Below are 17,771 nucleotides of genomic sequence, written 5' to 3'. Positions count from 1 at the left end.
GGTCAAATCAGGCCTCTTGGGTGAGTTATAAGGACCAGTCCAGCGAGCACAGCATATCTAGATAAGGTACCATGGTAAGGTCAAACAAAGCAAGACACAAAATCGTACTTATGCGACTATGTTCTACTTTGATGCTATTCGTGGTCCATGTCTTGTTCACATTCTACCTTTGTCACGTTCACCAATCAATGTATACTTGGGCTTCATCTCCCCAGTACTGTACAACACACACAGCCCCGCCATAAACTGAAGCTTGCCAGACTGGATTGGGTTCTAGACGCAAGTTTCCATCTTCTTCGTACGTACCGTGCTGTACACTGTCAGAGTCGCCACCCATAGTCTTTTAGGCGCGCGACAATTCATCTGACCAATCATGGCTTAGCCTTCGTAAAGCAAAGCACACTGTGTCTTGTTCTGATGGTCACCACAGCCCCTCTTACAACAACACCAACATCACACAGCGCACCAGAAGCGGTCTCCAGTCTCCAGCCTCCACGATTATGGCCAGAAAGTCGACGCGTCGCAGGCGGCCTCTTTCTATCCAGACAAGGACCATGTGTACTGATCCCCCAGAGGGACGTGTTTCTTATACTAACTCAGTAGACTGACTCTACTCTCCATGGGGTAATAAGAAGTCCACACCAACTCGGTAATTATGACTCTCGCTACTCTCCACTATCTATGGGGTAGCAGACAATGCTTACAAAAGATCTCAACAAAGACAACTTTACTACGTCTTGGTATGACGCATGACTGGTCTTATCCAGCTGGATCTACAATGATTCCACATCACAGTTTAATGTTCAGTCACAGTCACGTTTATCGCCAAGTCAAAACAAGTGTTTTGAAGAATTTATTGTCCGATTCCTATCTGTATTTGTACAAGATGACCAAAACTCCGAAGTCCATCTGCCCTTCCAGAAATGAAGCAAATGTGCTGTTGTAGCCTACCATGCTCTATAGGTTCTCATGTGCTCATGACATCCTGGGCTTTGTCCCAGGTCGCGTATAGTTTAAGAAGCCTTAGGCTCGGCGGAATCGCATGGCGAGCTTGCGGCCGAAACCAAAAGCCATAGCGGAAGCCTTCTCGCCGGAGCAGGTAGTGCCAGCGGCCATGGACTGGACGACAGACCATGTACCAGAAGCGCAGCGCTGGTACTTGGAGCCACCGATGCAGTTCCATTGACCCTCCTCAGTGCAAGCAGAACCAGCAGCCTCCTCAGAACCAGAACCACCAGCACCGGCACCAGCATCAGGGGCAGCGGGAGCGGTAGGAGCAGCAGGAGCAGGCTCAGGGGTAACAACGCTGGTGGGAGCGGGCTGGGTATCGGCGGGCTTGGTCATGGTCAGGAGAGTGCTGGAGCCTGCACCATCGTTGGCAGGAGCAGAGGGAGCTTCAGGAGCGGCAGTAGCCTTAGAGGGCTGAGAGACAGTGATGAAGACACCTCCGGGACTAGAAATTTGTGAGTTAGGGACAGTTCCAATAACAGATGAAGGTGAGGATACATACGCATCAGGGGCATCACCAGCAGGCTGGGTAGGAGCAGGAGCGCTGGGGGCAGCACCGGCGCCGTCGTTTCCGGGGTTGTAAGAGCCGTCATTGCCGCCGGCGGGAGAGCTGGGAGCAGCACCGTTGTTACCACCATCAGCGGGAGCACTGGGAGCAGCGCCGTTGTTGCCGCCGTCGGCAGGAGCGCTAGGAGCAGCATCGCCGGAGCCGGAGCCGGAGCCGGAGCCGCCACCAGATCCAGCCTTGGCGCAAGAACCCTTAGGGCCAGCAGTCTTCTGGGACTCGTTGCTGACATCAGGACCGGGGTTGGGGAACTCAAGATCGGAAGCCTCTTCAGTGGTGCAGCCGTTACCGACATTGGCAACGAACATCTCGGGGCGGTTGCTCATAGCAGAAGCGCGCTTGGAGCCACCCTTGATGGTGACGGCAGCACAGTTCATGTACATCTCACGGTTACCGATCTGGTTGAACCAGGTCCAGGCAAAGATGGCCTCGCCGGAGGGAGCGTCGGAGGGAACCTTGAAGTCGAAAGAAGAAGTTCCAGCAGCGGGACAGTTACCGACGTAGGAGTGGATGACCTGCCAGGTCTCACCCTTGTCGTAGGACAGAGAAGCCTGGCAAGAGCCACCACCGTGGTTGGCACCACCAGTAATCTCCATCTTCTGGGAGCTGCCAGCGGCCCAGTCGGCGACGGAAGCACCCTGCTCAGTACCGAAGAGAGAGTGGTATCCCTTGCAAGGGAAGTTGCCGCCGCTGGCCTCAAGAGGGGCGGTCATGCTGTAGTCGACATCGCTGCCGGCGTGAGGGTTCTGCTTGGACTTGAAGGGAGCAGGTGAGATCATCTCCATGTGTGCCTGGGCCAGACCAGCCAGGCCGAGGCAGATAGCGACAGAGTTGAAATGCATTTTGTTGGTGTGATGGGTATCTCGAAGGGTTTTGTTGTTGTTGAGTGTTTCTCAAGTGTTGCTTGTAGAAGCTTGGGTTTTGGTGAAGGAGTGAATCCGACTTGGTAGAAGGATCGAAGCTGTTTTATGTGCGAGCTTGACGCGATTTCGACTTGTTCGGGCTGGTTGATGTTCAAGTGAACAGATAATGAGTGGTGAACCAAATGTGTGCAGGTTCTTTTGCTGTGGTTATTGTTCTGGCGAACAATAGATCAAAAAGGATTGTGGGTGAAGGAACAAAAAAACGTTTGCAAGGACTGAGATGCGAACGACGAAGAGTCAAGGTGAACACAAAGGTGAATGTTATAGGCGGCGTTGGAAAACAAAGGTGACTGATTCGTTGATAGTTGACGGTGCAGTGCAGTGCAGTGCAAGTGGCGGACACAGGTGGTTGAGCGGTCTTGTTTTCTCGAACAGGTTGACGGCGTCGGACGGAAGGCTATTGGTAACACAAAGGCCGGTATTGTGCGTTGTCCAGTCGGTGGAAGTTGATGTTCAGTAAAAGAATCGATGCTAGTCTCCGTTACAAACGGGGATAGATCTGTATCAAAGAGTTGAAGATTTGATTTTGTGGTTGTGAGGGAATGTATCCAGCCCGTCAAGGGAAAGTGAAGAATAGAATGGAAGAAAGAGAAAAAAAGACAAAAATGTCACAAAAAGGGATCGTCTGAATATGGAATTCTTGAGCGTTGCTGAAGAAGAAGAAGAGGACCCAGAGGTACGGGGGATGAGCTCTTATGTAGTACGATCCATCCTATGTCTGTCTAGTCGGGATGTTTCAGTCGTTTCGTTTCGGCTGCCTCTGAGCCAAGACATGGAATTACCGGACGGATCCATGAAAATAGTACAGACCACGATTACTAGTCATTATCTCCTGAATGGAAGCGCGGCAAAGGAGTAGCGAATTAGTCGCTCTCGTTAACCAAGGGAGAGACCGAGGAGGGAGGAGATGCTCTCCACCATGATGAGCCGAGCACAGACAAGACGAGAAAGTGCATAAAGCAGGCGACTATAGCCCCTGTCTCTTTACCATGATCGACATTATTCCCTTGACCCTTGCTTGACTCGTCTGTGGCTGCTGGTTCCTGTCCCTGTTCCTGGATCAGCCAGGCCCAGCGACTGGCGGTCGAAGCGTCTCGACTGTGGGCGTCTATGTCGCATGTGCGCGGGGACCTCCCCTAACTTGGCAGCTGGGCGGCTAACAACGAGTAAACGTTGCGACTCGCCTGCAATGCAATGCAATCCATTCATACTAGGTACTGTACTGTGCAGTTAGGTATGCAATAATGTACATTTCTGAAACTGAACATCACTTTTATCCTTGTTTTATTCTTTTTCTTATTCTTTTTTTCTGAGTGGGCGTTAAACAAAGAAACAAGGCATGCGTGTATCTCATACCATTGGTTCTTTGTTCTTGTCCATTGTCTTGGGTATCAGTTGAATCGTTGTAGAAAAGGGAAAAAAGTGGCTCCTCCTAAACTGGTAGAGGCGCCGAGCCAAGAATTGGAAACCCGATCTTCCCAAGTTTCTCCACTATATTTCTACAAGGTTGACAGTGGAGAGAGAGGCAGAGTCAAGAGGCGCAGAGTTGGCACGGACATGTATTTTTTATGCCATGCTGTGTCCGTCGTATTGACCAGAGAGGAAGCTGGCCGCAGGGTGTCAGAAGAATTAACCGTCACAAGCGCAAGAGATAAAATAGTCAAGTCATCGAATACCAGTTTATACAAGCACTTAGGCTGCTTTATTGTGGTAGCCTAACTCTTGGATGACAATTCTTCTGTTACCCACCTACCGTGGAAGCTGGCGATACCTGATACACGATTTAATTAATTCAGTCAAGTCTAGTCAACTAGTTCGATCTTTTCTTCTTCCCCATGGGATTGTCCTAATTTCCGTTCTCTGGCCAGCTTCTAAACCAATATCTCGTGATACCTCAGTTGTAAACACATCATCTTGCATTGCATCTGTCCAACTATCGTCTACTGTAGATGTATGTAGATCTCTCTGCAATGCCGTGTTTGTGTTTGTCTGCCATGCGCCGGGCTACATGATGTGATACCTCAGCCGGCCCGTCATGTCGCCTCTCCCTCTCCCTCGCTATACCGTGGAAGGATTTGTTTATTGATATTCATCTTCCCTGTCCCCTACTTCTCCGTCTTAATTGTTTCGATCTTCAGCTTCGAATCCTCCTTTCCGTGGCTTACGACCACCCACATCCTACATCCCACATCCCTTCTCGCTTCAGATAGAATGAATGTCATCCTTTCAATAGACAGACAAACCCATTGTCACGGGTCCAGGTTGTCGAATGGCAGGGATTGGTTCCCATTTGCTGGGCGAAGAGGTCCAAGTTCCGCCCTTTCGTCTAGGAGGGAAAGACAAGACAAAAGACAAGGACAAGGACGAGACAAGGTGCAGGGATCTAAAGATGAAGCAGGGCTCTGTGACGGGTCTAGTTGATCTAAGCCAATCAGACCTCCAAGTCTTCAAAAGCCACCCGCGGCCTAAAAATGCATTGATTGGACTTGTACCTGAGTGAAACACGCCATCTGCAATGGCTTCAGGGGAGCAGAAGCAGTGACAGAAGAGATTCCTTCCACCTGAAGTGAGGGGAACTAAGGAATACTCGACTGAAGCAACCAAGGAACAAACAACATCATGCAATTGACTGTCGAGATTATCAATCGATAATTTACTTGATAACGACTTTCCTAATATGGTTTGAGGGATTCAATTTCAAAACCACAACACTTCACTTTAACATGTGAACTACAGGTCTTAAATGACTTGTACGTAAAGTCGAGTAACAGAAATGCCCCTTTCATTTGTTCAATGTGATTCAATGTGCTGTGTTTGCCAGTCTAGACCTCGAGATTTGGTGTCAACCTGATGAGTGACAGTTACAGTGACACAATACACGTGAGTCATGGTTCAAGTGCCTCTTCAACCTCCAGCAGCTCGTGGCTGCCTCTACCCAAAGCATCGTATGATATGCGCATTATAGAGCGAGAAACGAGATAATAGAAGAGAAACAAGCATTCTAGCGCCAGAGACGACATCGCACTATAAATGGAACGCAAATAGCCAACCATACCCAATAACGAAAACGGCAGTTGTCACGATGCAAAAAGTCAACCACTTCAGTTCCTAAGAATCTACCCTGCACTATTGAATTGCGAAACGCCGTTGTGGGAAGTGCACTGCATGCCCAACCAACCGGAATTTACAGCAACAAAAAGATCATCATATCACATGGATAACCACGTTCGCCTATAATTGATATGCGCCGTCCACATGCAAAAGTGTAGATCTTCTTGTTGACGGTACTGAACTCGGAAATCCGAATTTCTATCCGTAGATCCTGGAACCATGCCATCATCACCCAGCGATTCGACTCTCTTCTTGTCTTTCCTTTTCTCACAAGGTTCATCCGATTCGTCCACCCCCTGTCAGGGTCCAGTCTTGGTCGGTGATCGTCTGCTAGTGGCATCCACAGTTGCAAGCCCCCTTGACGGGTTGAACTGGTTCCCTTAACGCCTCAACCGTCTGGGGTCTTTTGACTTGCAGAGGTAATGACTTTGTCTAGAGACCATGAGAAATAAACTCGATACGAATAAAGTCATCGGCACTATGGCAATAGCGGACTCAACAGCTAACTGAATCCACATGTTAGTATCAGGTCACTACATCGTCGATCATCCGGTGTCATCTACAGGCTCGCTTTTCCCTTCGAGTGTCAACTAGTCATTATTATTAGTACATTGGGGTTTGACGTCCAAGACTCTGACTCGGTTAGGTAGAGAATCTTTTCAAAACTCGCATCGGCGTTATCCGGAAATGCATCCGCCTCTCATCCTACCTTACTCCAAGTACCAGTCTACTTTACCCTGCCTTGTCCCTTACCCCTGCTTCAAAGTCCCCTCCTGTGTTTGAGATGTCGCCAGGATTGCTAATGGCGTGAGTATCCTCCACTCCCATCGTCCTCGTCCTCTCATTCAGCCGCGCGTGTATGCATGTGAGAACTGTAAATTCAAGATGCTGTAAATAGCCGAGGTACTATCCTGTAAGTACTGTACGTATTGCGAAAGTGCAAGTGCTCTCGCTGTGGCTTGTGTCGTGTCTTGGCAACACGTACAACCAAATCTGCAACTTCTCTTACTTGACTCGCTCAACCACATCGACAGTCACACTGATCTGGCAGCATCAAAACTCGCATATGTCAACACAGGGATGATCTGCTCTCGCCTGGTAATTCGGCAGAAGTTGAGTGTCGCACATTGTTCTCCATATGCAACTTGCACGCCTTGACAAACATCCGCATTGCACTGGTTTCGTGTTACTAGCAAGCTATGCATCATTCGTAATGTTTTATCAACGGTTGGGTTATGCTAAGTTGGACGAATATCTTCATAACGCTTACTTCATTTCCTCGTGTCCCTGGACTTGAATGCTCTTGTCCTTCCAGCGACTCAACTCGCCCCGCCTCTCATCGATACATCGGCCGCTTCCACTACCGACACTCCTATTTGTGACCAAGACCGAGTTCAACTTTTGGTGCTCAACTCTCAACTCACAATCTGAGTTCCGAACCCACACGTAACCAGCCCAGAAGCCTGGTATCCGTGTCACTACCCCAGATCAGTCGTGTCGCTCCCCTAGTCGGTCCGACTTTCACATTCCAAAGGTTTGTCTGCTTAGAGAAGCCTCGAGAACAGACTCGAGTACTCCTCTTGTTGTCTGTTGTCGGTCATAGTGTGACCAAGCAGAATCCCTTAGACGTTTCATCGGCGTGATAGCATATAGACAATATCAATATCACACCATCCCTCCCACCACTGGCATCCTCTGTAGAGCTGCACCAGCTGCGACTCAAAGACTCGTCTGGCAACCCAAGTGCCCAGACCAAGCCTCGGGCCTCCTCTCATCTAAGCTGTATTTTGTGCGATGCTGTTGAAATGTCCCATATTGAAACTCAATTGCAATGATTCGTACGCTTCGCTATCATCTTGATAAAGCTCAGACCCTGAGATAAGTATAACAATATATCTCGGCGAGGCCACTGCCCGAAAAGGCCCTACTGAACATTTTTGATTCACTGTATGCAAAGGCACGGCGCCTATTTGGTCTCTTCTGATGCTTCAGAAGGTCGGGCTGGGTGCGCGGCAGGCACTGCAGGATTTGCCTGAGGTGTTTGGTGTGCCCCTTGATTTGCGTAACCCTGATTGTAACTGTTCCCGCCCCTGTGCTGGCTACCACTCCTGTGCTGCCCATATTGGTGGCCTTGCTGAGGGCTTGTGCCAAAGTGTTGAGGACCAGGGCTACCATATCCGCCCCTCACTGCACTGGTGTTAGCCACCTGTTAATTCTCTGCTTGTTGACAGATATCAGGACGACTTACTTGGTCCGCCTTGCTGGCCTGGGTTAAAGACCGGCTGGTTGTACTGCACACTGGGGCTCATTCCATACATGGGCTGTCCTTGTTGCGATCCTTGATGCGCCATCATTGGTGCCGCCGGACGACCAGGGCTAGGGTATCCATTAACAGGTACTGGTTGAGGTCCGGACGGAGGCATGAATTGAGGATGACCGCCAGCATACATCAACTGCGGATTAGGAACCATGCCTTGAGGCCCAGGCATGAACTGCTGGGGCATCATCATAGGACCGCCCATTTGGCCCTGCTGAGGGGTCATGTACTGGTGGTTATTGGAAAAGTTACGGTATTGGTTCATCTGGGGCGTGCCGGGTCCCATGAAAGCAGCTTGATTATATGGAACCTGAGGTGAGTTGTATGCCACAGGCACGTTGCCAAGACGAGGCGAAGCAAATGATTGAGCTGAGTTTGAGTGCATCATTCTATGATCGTCATTGGCATACGGTGCATGGGGCACATGGTTGTGCTGAGGAGTGTGCATCTGCATGGGAGGCATATGAGGCGATCCCCTAGGTGCGCCCTGCTGGAGATGGAATGGCAACTGGTGCTGGTGAGGGATCTGAGGAACAACATGCTGCGGGTTAGGAGTAGCCAACGCAGGTCCACCGAACGGCTGACGCTCAAAGTACTCCTTGTAAGTCAGATGCATTGTAGACTCGGGCTTCTCGTTGTCTTGAAGCTGTCGCCAAGTCGGCAGGGTGTCGTAAGAGGGACGTAGGCCAGCGTTGTCATCCCAGTTTCGACCCTGAGGAGGTTTCAAGGTTTCAATGTGAGACAGGATATAACACTTCTTAACATCAATGGCCTTGGTCTTGTGACGGATAAGCTGACCATCGGAGGCATTGGTGTTCGCTGTAGCATCGACATGGTTTGCTGCGGATCGAGGACTTGAGGCTGTACTAGTATGGCTGTTGGGGTTGAAGGCAACTGCGAACGGGCTGGGTCTGAATTCGTGACTGTTGGGGTTCAACTTTGCACCCATATGACCTGGGTTGCCGCTGAGGCGTCGGTTATAGCCAGTTTCGACGCCGCTGGCTGGTCCTGTTGGCGGGGCGCGCATCTCCTGACCAGGAGCGTGAGGCTGGTGAGGTACTGGAGATTGAGAGAACTTTTGTTGTTCAACATTTCGGAGTCGCGAGGCCAGGTTACCAGTTTGTTGTGGGGGAGGCATGTGTGGCCCGCCACGGTTGTTGCGGTATTGCTGTCCATGGTAAGGTTGCTGGGTGTATTGCTGACGAGCATTGGGATGGCGAGGTTGGTTTCCAGTTGAAGTTGCAGGTTGAGCGCCAGCCGGAGCACGGGCAGCTCGCGTGTCGTTATGGGCAGATGCGCCGGTAGTCGTAGGCGTGCCTTGGCCAGGGGTTTTGGCCTGGGAGTCCTTCGCGGATGGCGCTACCTTTTCTTTTACAACAGCAGTAGCCTTGGCTTTGGCGACTTCCTCAGCATTCTTGATGGCCTTGGCTTGTATCTCCTGTTGCTTTGCAGGGTCCTTAGCAATAATGGAAACCAAATCCGTAGGAACAGGCGTTGAAAGCTTGAACGAGTCGGCAAACTTCTTCAGCTCAGTGAGTTTCACTTCCTTGTCCTGCTTGGCTTTATTACTTCGAGCCTTCTCGGTAATTTGACGCTGTTGGTTAGCAAATGTCTTGAATTCCTTCAGAACATCACGTTCAACGGTAGAAGTGGCGTTGGGTGCAGCAGCGTCTTGACTCGAGGAACCGGCGTTAGCTTTGGATGCATCGGTTGGCTTCGTCTCAGCCGCCTTGCCGTTGGTAGCCTGTGTGGCAGGCTTAGAATCGTTGGTAGGCGCCTCCGTGACTTTAACTTCCACCGAAGCTTTGGCGTCAATCTTGGGAGCCGACCCATTCTTGTTCGCCTCAGAAGCTTGAGGTTTTGATTCTTCAGGTGCGGGCGTGCTCTGCTTCTTTGGTGGCGCTTTAATCTGAGAGGAAATGATGGCGGGATCGATAGGGGCTCCCTTGACAGTGGAATTCGCCATGGGTGCACGCTTAGCTGGTGGGGTGTATTTGTTCTCCCGTCCAGCTGACAAAGGCGGGAAATCCTGGCGTCGAACACCACTGTATCTGTTGGGAAGGCTTTGTTAGCACGATTGAATCGATGCGATAGTAGAAACACCTACTTGTCTTCTTCATCGCCCCCATCATCCCCACCAACATAGTCCATGATACGCTCCTCGGCCACGTGAGCAGTAGTAGGTGCGCTGCGTTCGATCTCGCGCGCCTTCCTCTCTGCGGCAGCTACCCGCTCTCGGTATTCAGGATGGTTCTTGTCAATGGCGGTGGTATAAAAATTATCGTCGTAGTTCGAAGTCACACCAAAGAGTCGCTCGTTCGCGGCGAACTGGTCCCATGTGCCACTGCCGCCGGACTTTTCAAGACCACCATTGAAAGTGTCATTCGCATCGGGAACCCAGGGCTGTAGGACTCGTTCATTTCCGAATCGATTTTTGGAGATGGCCGAATCGGTGCGAAAAGAAGATCGGTTTCCTGTATTAATACCACAGTCAGAAAGGCGATGCCGCGAGAAAAACGGTCTGACGAACCATTCTGTTTGCCCCCAGAGCCTCCACCGGCTATACCATCCTTCTTCGGACCGGGCATGTTGCAAGCGCTCCAATCGTTATGTAAATTATTAAAAGAGCGTCAAGGGTTATACAGTCTGGTTACCATCCGTAGCCGAAATGGATCGTAGAGTGATGGTGCGGGACGAGCGTTGTTGTCTCGTTCGTGTTCGCGAGTGTACCGTAGGCAAGTCCTCGAATCTTAGCAGGAAGGGTTAGCTTTCCTAGCACTTTCCAAGTTGTTGAAGCCAAGCGACGAAGATGTGGAAAATAGTTGAGGAAGGTATCAAAGGCCACGTCCTATACCATGACGTGACTACAGTGGGCTACCCGAGAGCCGTGGGGTTTAAGGCAGTCGATAAGGGGATGCGATATGCATTTGATGCGGGCCAAGAAGATAGGTTGTCAAGACCAGGGCAAGACGGACTTACCTTTTGACGGCAACAGAGATTCCTATTGTGATAGATAGACCAATGTTGCGGGAATGCAACAATTGCGCTATGCGGTATGAAGACCAAAGCTAAAGTAAGTTGCTAATTGCTAACTCAAAGCTGTAGGAGTTAGCGACTGCCCAGATCCACAGATAGAAACGGTTTCAAGCGTTTGAAAAGTAAATTCGAGGGGGATTGTGCTCGATAGAAGGATATAGCAGAGGCAGCCAAGCCGGACGTTTGTGTGAGGAGAAGCAAACAGGCGACTCCAAACGAAAAAGCTGTCTAGGAAAACGGGCGAGGAAAGTTGCAGAAGAGAGGGGCTCGAGTGGTTTACCTCGCGTGGGTCAGAAGCCGAAGAAAAAGTCCAGATATGGTGATCTAGAATATGTCGTCCAGCTCGCGTGCTGTTACAATTGCCTTGCAATGGGCAATAATAGCATGGAGCGGAGGCGGGTAAGGAGGGTTTGAGTCGTGGGTGAAAGGGAGAGTCCAGACAACGGGGGAGACGAAGATTCGGCAACAGACGTTGGTGGTTGAGGCTTGGGACCTTGACCTTTGTTTTCACAGCTAACGTAAGGTACCTTGCCCTCTGTAAGGTGACAGCACAGTAAGGTAAGGTCGGGCAGAGTTAGTGGGCGACAGGGGCCAGATCGAGGCCAAAGTCCCTTGTAGTAGTTGGTGTACTAGTGGTTATCCTGGACTTCAGTTCCAATGCTAAGGAACGGCCGCGGAAGGGTTCCTTTCTTGCCGAGAATACCTAGTGAGGGTACCCCGGGGGAAAGATTGTTTCGTATCTTGGTATTCTGCAAATTTCTTCCTGCTGTGGTGAGCGCTGCACTGTAAGTTGTGAGAAGTATTGTGTGTATAAAAGTCGAGAACCTGGTTCAGAAATATTGTGGGCCCTATTGGTATAATATCTGCGAGGACAATTATGTTGCTTGATGTCTGATTATATGATTGGTAATTTATCTGACACTTGATGTGTGTCGGTGAGATCACGAATGTGCACTAAATCACAGTATCTTGCAAACACTCAATGTCCTGTAGGTAGGATGAAATAGCAAGGCAACCTAATCTCACGTTGCAGATATTCGATGTAGGTATGCGATTCTAGGTTGGGCGTTGCTGGGGCACACAGTGGAGGTGCTGCTGAGTTTCAGCACAAAGAGCACAGTGTGCATAATCCGTCCTTGTCTTCTACTCAAACCCTGTAGATCTGCAGCATTTGCTAGTGCCGCATCTAATCAGCATCAGCCTCAGCAAGCGAAGCCTCATTCTGTGGTTGGAGTTGATGCGGACCAGTTTGTATTTTCGTGATGGCGCAGCGTTGGTGGTACAGTCTGTGTGTCCATGAATACGATGCTGGACGCAAGTTTGGGGCGGACAAACACTGCTTCAGAAAGCATGAGTGGTCGAGAGGGTAGCTGCACCAGTCTGACCGGTTTTTGTTTCCGCCTAATAGATCTATGATATTTGCGAATACAAGCAACAGAGTTACCTCCATATTGGTATATACTCAAAAGCGTATCAGTCTATGCTCTTCCAAGACAATCGTTGGTTGAAGCGATACGACGCTCTTCAAATAGGAACATCGTGGCTTGGTACAGTTCATCAAGTCGTCTCGACAACTGAGCGTTGCAGAAGTCGTGTAAGTTAGGACAGAGACAAAATGTTGAAATGGTTAAAAAGATTTCTACTACAAATATTCACAAAGAGGACATCCTCTCCCACAACCCTTCTAGACTTTAATTGTTGGTACAAGCTTTTCTCTCTCTTGGACCCCCATTTATACTCGCAGACCAATATCCTCAGCGTAGGGTAGCACGAACAGGTCACCGACAGTAGAGACGGTGGCCTTACCCTCGAGCATGGACTTGGCAGCCTAAACACATAATCATTAGTATCGGGCATAGTTCTAGTTGAGGGATTCAAACTTACAGCCTGGATAGACTCAGCGGAAACACCGTCGATAGCCTTGGCGAGAGCGGCAGAATCGTAAGGCTTGCCGGTGTTAACGATGCCGGTGCCAGCGAAGACAGCGCTGGGTGTTCGGAGCTCGTTCTGGCTGAAGAGGTTGAACTTGGCGTTGGCAACAGCCTTCTTGATATCCTCCTGGCTGGCCTTGCCGTCAGCGATGCTCTTGAGCACCTTGACAGCCTCCTCAGCACCCTTGCGGACTGAGGCGGCGGCACCGCTAAGCTGAACAGCAAGGAGACCGGCGTCGGAGTAGACGAGGTTGGAGGTGTTGACGGTCAGACCGGAAGTACCAGCAGTGGCCTTGGCCAGCATGCTGAAGCCAGGGGCCCACTTGACAGTAGACTGGCCACCGAGGAGAGCAGCCAGGACAGCGTTCTCAGGCTTGGCAGACTCGTAACCGGAACCGGGGAAGGCAATGACGATAGAGTTACCGGCGGTGGAGTTTGTTCGCTGCTCACCACCGAAGTACTTGGTGGCCTCGGTCTTGAGGGTCTGGCCGCTTCGGGGGGTGGAGGGCACATCGTTGAAGAATTGACCAACCCACTTGGAGAGGTTATCGGTAGAAGCACCGTCGGCGACGAGGGCAAGGTTGGACTTGGCGTAAGCGACGTCGGCGTAGCTGGCGATGTACTCCTCGTTCATGTACTTCTGGTAGGGAGTCGATGAGCTGGGGAGGATGGAAGAGCCGAGACCAGAGTGGAAAGCGATGGCGTGGGCGTTGTCGAGAGCGGTAGCGGCGACGTCGGCGTTGAGGACAGCCTGCTTATGGTGGAGAACACGCTCGACGTCCTCGTGGAATTCGTGGGCTGGTAAGAAGTCTTAGCACCAACAAGATCGATATGCAAGTACGCAATTGGTATTTACTCACTGGTGTACTTGGTCATAGAGATGACCTCAGCGAGCAGCTCAGTGAAGTAAGGCAGATCCTCACGGAGGAAGTTAGCCTCGACAACAACAGCCTCCCTGGAGTGGGAGGAAGCCAATTGACCACCAAGAAGCTCAGACTCGCGAGTGATGCGAAGGGCGGATCGTCGCTGAGTGTTCTACACGGAGCCGGCAAATTAGCTCAAGTCCCGGGTTTCGTCTTTCATGCTATCGTCCTTCTCACCTTGAAGGCAAACTCGGCAAGGCCAGCAGTGAGACCGGGGAGAGGCTGGTATCGAGTACCGGCCTTGGCAACAACGGCGAGCTTAGTAGTAGGGCCGTGAGCATCCCGCGAGGCGATCTTGAGGCCAGACGCATCCGAAGTCTCGTATGATCCGGTCGAAGCAGCGGCGGCGTATGTTCGTCGCTGGACGCGGCAGGACTGGCGGGCAGCCTGCTGCGCAGTTCGCGCAAGGGACGATCTCGAGATCATTTTCGCGGGTGATGGCGTAGGCAATTGGCAATCCTTCGGCCGTCTGAGTGAAGCAATTGATCTCCAAGAGAAGTGCCTCGTCGAAAAGGTCCCGTCTAATTTTCGGGCTACGGGGACGAAGAATCAATCACGTGACCGTCTCCGGTCAGCCATATTTGCACCCGCGGCATTGGCTCAGTATTGCTTCAGTGACCTTTGAGCCTGGCCCAGGCGCTGCAAAGCCTTGACTAGGTACTGGCTAATAGCGATGGAGGGGAAACAAAATACTGCCCGAGAGAATTGCATTCATTATTGCCAATTCTTACAAATAATAGCAAATTTTATATAGAAAATATATATCATGTGAGTCCCTGAATATGTCTTTATTAGCCAATTGGCTTTTATGCTATGGCAAAGTCAAAGGCTTAGAATGGACGCCAAAAAGAATCAAACTAAATGCTGGTATAGACAGGTATAAAATAACCGAATTATTTATTTCCCGTCGTCTCTTGCTCCGAAGAAAAGACCTCAGGCACTGCACCCCACCTCCCGACTTACATCAGAGCCGCAGGCAGAAAATTAACTTAAACGATAGATGGTATCCATCCATTTGCGCCGAGAAAAAAAAGCACCAACCTTCCTGACTTCATCTTTACACTTCCACTTCCACTTCACAACCCGTGCTTTATTGATACCAAATTACTCGATATATTGCGGGTTCTTGGTGCTTTTCTTTCTCTATAGCCTTTTGCAAATCAATGACGCTGAGGTAGCAATTGGTGAGCTCTAGAGATAGTGAGAGGATCTCTAGGAGCAAGCAATGCTTGTTGTGAGTTTATGCATTTGACGGCAAGACACCACTACTGACAAATCGCGAACAGACAAAACACGCTGCTGAGCTTTGTGCTCTTCTAGTTAACGACCTCCATGGCGAACTTCCTTCGGTACGCAGGCTTTTTGCAACCCTATGTTATGGATATTAGTGAGATCGTGGGGCTGACTTGATCGTCGCAAACAGCGAATCTTGAATGCGCTACTGACCAAAGGCCGCTCGACGATCGCGCAACTGATCCAATATACCTCTCTCACACCGAAGTACTTGCGAAATGGCCTCGCTGTCCTGATCCAGCAAAACCTCCTTTACCATCATACAGACCCCAATACCAACGTCACGAGCTACCAAGCGAATGCGGATGCGTGCTACAACCTTGCTCGGTCAGGAAAGATTTTGTATATCATAGAAAATCAATATGGCATCGCCGAACGAGAACTTGCCCAGACCCTGATGCAACTGGGCCATGCGCGAATCGCAGATCTTTCCCAAGCTTTCGGCTCAAGAGCGCCCAAAGTTAATGGGCACACCAATGGTGATCATGACTCACACGACGGACTCATTGAGTCAGAAGGCCACCTGAACTCGGTTCTAGTTCGCCTGATTCGATCGGAAATTGTTGAGACTGTCCGGCCGGAAAGCTTCCGCAACCCTCAAGATGCGTATCGTGAGATCGAAGACGATGTTACCAAGCCTCGACCGGGCGAGAAAGTCACCAAGGGCAAGGCTGACGCCCAACGCGAGATTATTGATCGTACCAGGACTTGGAGGGACCAACCTAAGACACTCAAACGTCAACTTGATATGAGCGGAGGACCGAAACCGAAAAGAAGAAAACTTACTAATGGAGCATCGCAAAACGGCCATGACTACGATGCTCCGAAGCTGAATGTAAGAAAGCTTACCAACCATTATATGAATTTTGCTAACAAATCTAGCCTAACGTGATAGTCAGAATAAACTACGAGAGATGTTTAGTTGAGCTACGGAACCAACGACTTGCGGAATTTGCAACGGAAATGCTTGGAGAAGTCACTGGCGAGGTCTATCGCACAGTTCTCGACCTCTTGACCTCGGATCTTCCTAGGTGCCGGCCAGATCCTCTACTCGATGAAGTGGCGGCCGGTCAACAGCCGACCGTTACGACTATCGACATCTTCGAACACCTGGATGAAGACGTGAACGTGCAGGCCGGAATTGGCAAAACTCCAAGGGACAAGATTGATTCTCAGAGCGCGGAGAGGATCAGAGAGACTGTGCCGGAGTCGGATGATGACTCGGATGATTCAGACGCCGGTCCCCCTGGCAGAAAAAAGACCTTCGACGTTGATGAGGAAGAAGATGATGAATGGGCCGAGGACGACGAAGAACACGGGGCGACGAATGGACAACAGGAGAACAAAGTACGATTCGAAGACGCTACAAATGGGAACGATAGTCGAATCTCGCAAATGCGTCGCCATCTTCTCTTACTTGCGGAAAGCAAGTACCCGTTCATTCGTCATTGTGGAATGTATGGCCGTGGACAGTGGACCGTGGACTTTGATCGCCTGGTGAGCAAATTGCGAGAAATAGAGCTCGATGCTATCATTGAGCAGTCGCATGGCCGACATGGTCTACGTTTGACCCGCATTCTCCGGGAGAAGGGCAAGCTCGACGAGAAGATGCTTCCAGCCGCCGCACTCATGAAGAAGGGCGACGTGCAGGGTAAAATGCTTGCGATGCAGATGGCGGGCATAGTCGATGTGCAAGAAGTGCCCAAGGACAGCAGTCGGCTTGCCAATCGCACCTTATTCTTCTGGTATTTCGACAAGGAGCGGGCTCAGACGCAGATACTGGATGATATATACAAAGCTATGCTCCGATGCTTGCAAACGCTTGAGGTCGAGCGCCACAAAGAACGCAACATCCTCTCATTCGTTGAGAGAAAGGATGTACAGGGCAAAGAAGAAGAGGTCATGACGGCAGAGCATTACAACAAGTACAACACACATCTCGAGGTGCAGAATAAGCTGCTCGGGCAAGTCATGCGTTTGGATGAGTTGGTGTCTGTACTTCGCGACTACTAAATACTTAGGTAGTCTTATAGTTTGTCCAAAGTGTAAAGTAATTAAGCTATTTCATACCTCATGTTAAGAACGGCGAGTTTGCTGTGTGACCTGAGAATATAGCTATATCACATCGTGGATATTGACAAGATTGCTGGCTTTCAGCACGCTGCTTGAATATTATTCTCCTCAAGCTGATCATACCACATTCGTCACATCTACAATATCTCATTGAGATCCTCGGTCCTCGGCAGTTGTTTGCTTGACCGAGTTTATATCCTTGACCCAAGCAAGAGACACGGCTATAGTAACCGATCATGAAGGCCGTGTGTTGTTGAAGATTCTTCGCTTGTTAGTGTCTAATCAACACTAAGCAGACTCGAAACATTTGCTGCAGATAGAGGTTGGAGAAATTCTAGCCTTATTGTAAATAACTTTGGGATGTACCAGCGTCTATTCTTGTGGAACAAACTCAAGGATTAAATTATACATAGCATGTTGTCGTGGTTATAGGGTATATCACGATTAGATTTCTTCTCCAAAAATCATTGGAGGGTAAGGCTAAGAGAGTGGGGCAAGAAGATAAAGTGCTAGGAAGGGCTGGTTGAGTCGAGATCATAAAAACGGGGCAACTCAACCCAATCCAAGAGGGGAGGGAAAAAAAAAAAAAGC

At 50.1% G+C, this 17,771-nt stretch overlaps 4 protein-coding genes across 4 annotated transcripts; 1 reads left to right on the top strand and 3 right to left on the bottom strand.

The window, feature by feature from the left end:
- Positions 1–1,023: 1,023 nt before the first annotated feature.
- FIESC28_10326 (uncharacterized protein) lies at positions 1,024–2,415 on the bottom strand (the record flags this gene model as incomplete). The annotated part of the gene is made up of 1 exon (XM_031164458.1): positions 1,024–2,415. One exon carries the CDS (start codon positions 2,413–2,415, stop codon positions 1,024–1,026), a length of 1,392 nt encoding a protein of 463 aa, XP_031011410.1.
- Positions 2,416–7,573: 5,158 nt separating this feature from the next.
- FIESC28_10325 (uncharacterized protein) lies at positions 7,574–10,512 on the bottom strand (the record flags this gene model as incomplete). The annotated part of the gene is made up of 4 exons (XM_031164457.1): positions 7,574–7,794; positions 7,856–9,975; positions 10,032–10,398; positions 10,455–10,512. The coding sequence occupies 4 exons, from the start codon at positions 10,510–10,512 to the stop codon at positions 7,574–7,576; spliced, it is 2,766 nt and encodes a 921-aa protein (XP_031011409.1).
- A 2,180-nt stretch (positions 10,513–12,692) lies between these two features.
- On the bottom strand, positions 12,693–14,240 carry FIESC28_10324 (uncharacterized protein; the record flags this gene model as incomplete). The annotated part of the gene is made up of 4 exons (XM_031164456.1): positions 12,693–12,788; positions 12,845–13,689; positions 13,752–13,926; positions 13,992–14,240. 4 exons carry the CDS (start codon positions 14,238–14,240, stop codon positions 12,693–12,695), a joined length of 1,365 nt encoding a protein of 454 aa, XP_031011408.1.
- Positions 14,241–15,039: 799 nt separating this feature from the next.
- FIESC28_10323 (uncharacterized protein) lies at positions 15,040–17,120 on the top strand (the record flags this gene model as incomplete). Its single annotated transcript, XM_031164455.1, has 4 exons — positions 15,040–15,048; positions 15,101–15,163; positions 15,238–15,942; positions 15,990–17,120. The coding sequence occupies 4 exons, from the start codon at positions 15,040–15,042 to the stop codon at positions 17,118–17,120; spliced, it is 1,908 nt and encodes a 635-aa protein (XP_031011407.1).
- Positions 17,121–17,771: the final 651 nt, after the last annotated feature.

Source organism: Fusarium coffeatum (genome assembly GCF_003316985.1).
Source record: "Fusarium coffeatum strain FIESC_28 chromosome Unknown BRIP53273_contig_302, whole genome shotgun sequence".
Lineage (NCBI taxonomy): Eukaryota > Fungi > Ascomycota > Sordariomycetes > Hypocreales > Nectriaceae > Fusarium > Fusarium coffeatum.
Note: the sequence above shows the minus strand (reverse complement) of the source record. Positions and strands in the feature narration are given on the sequence as shown.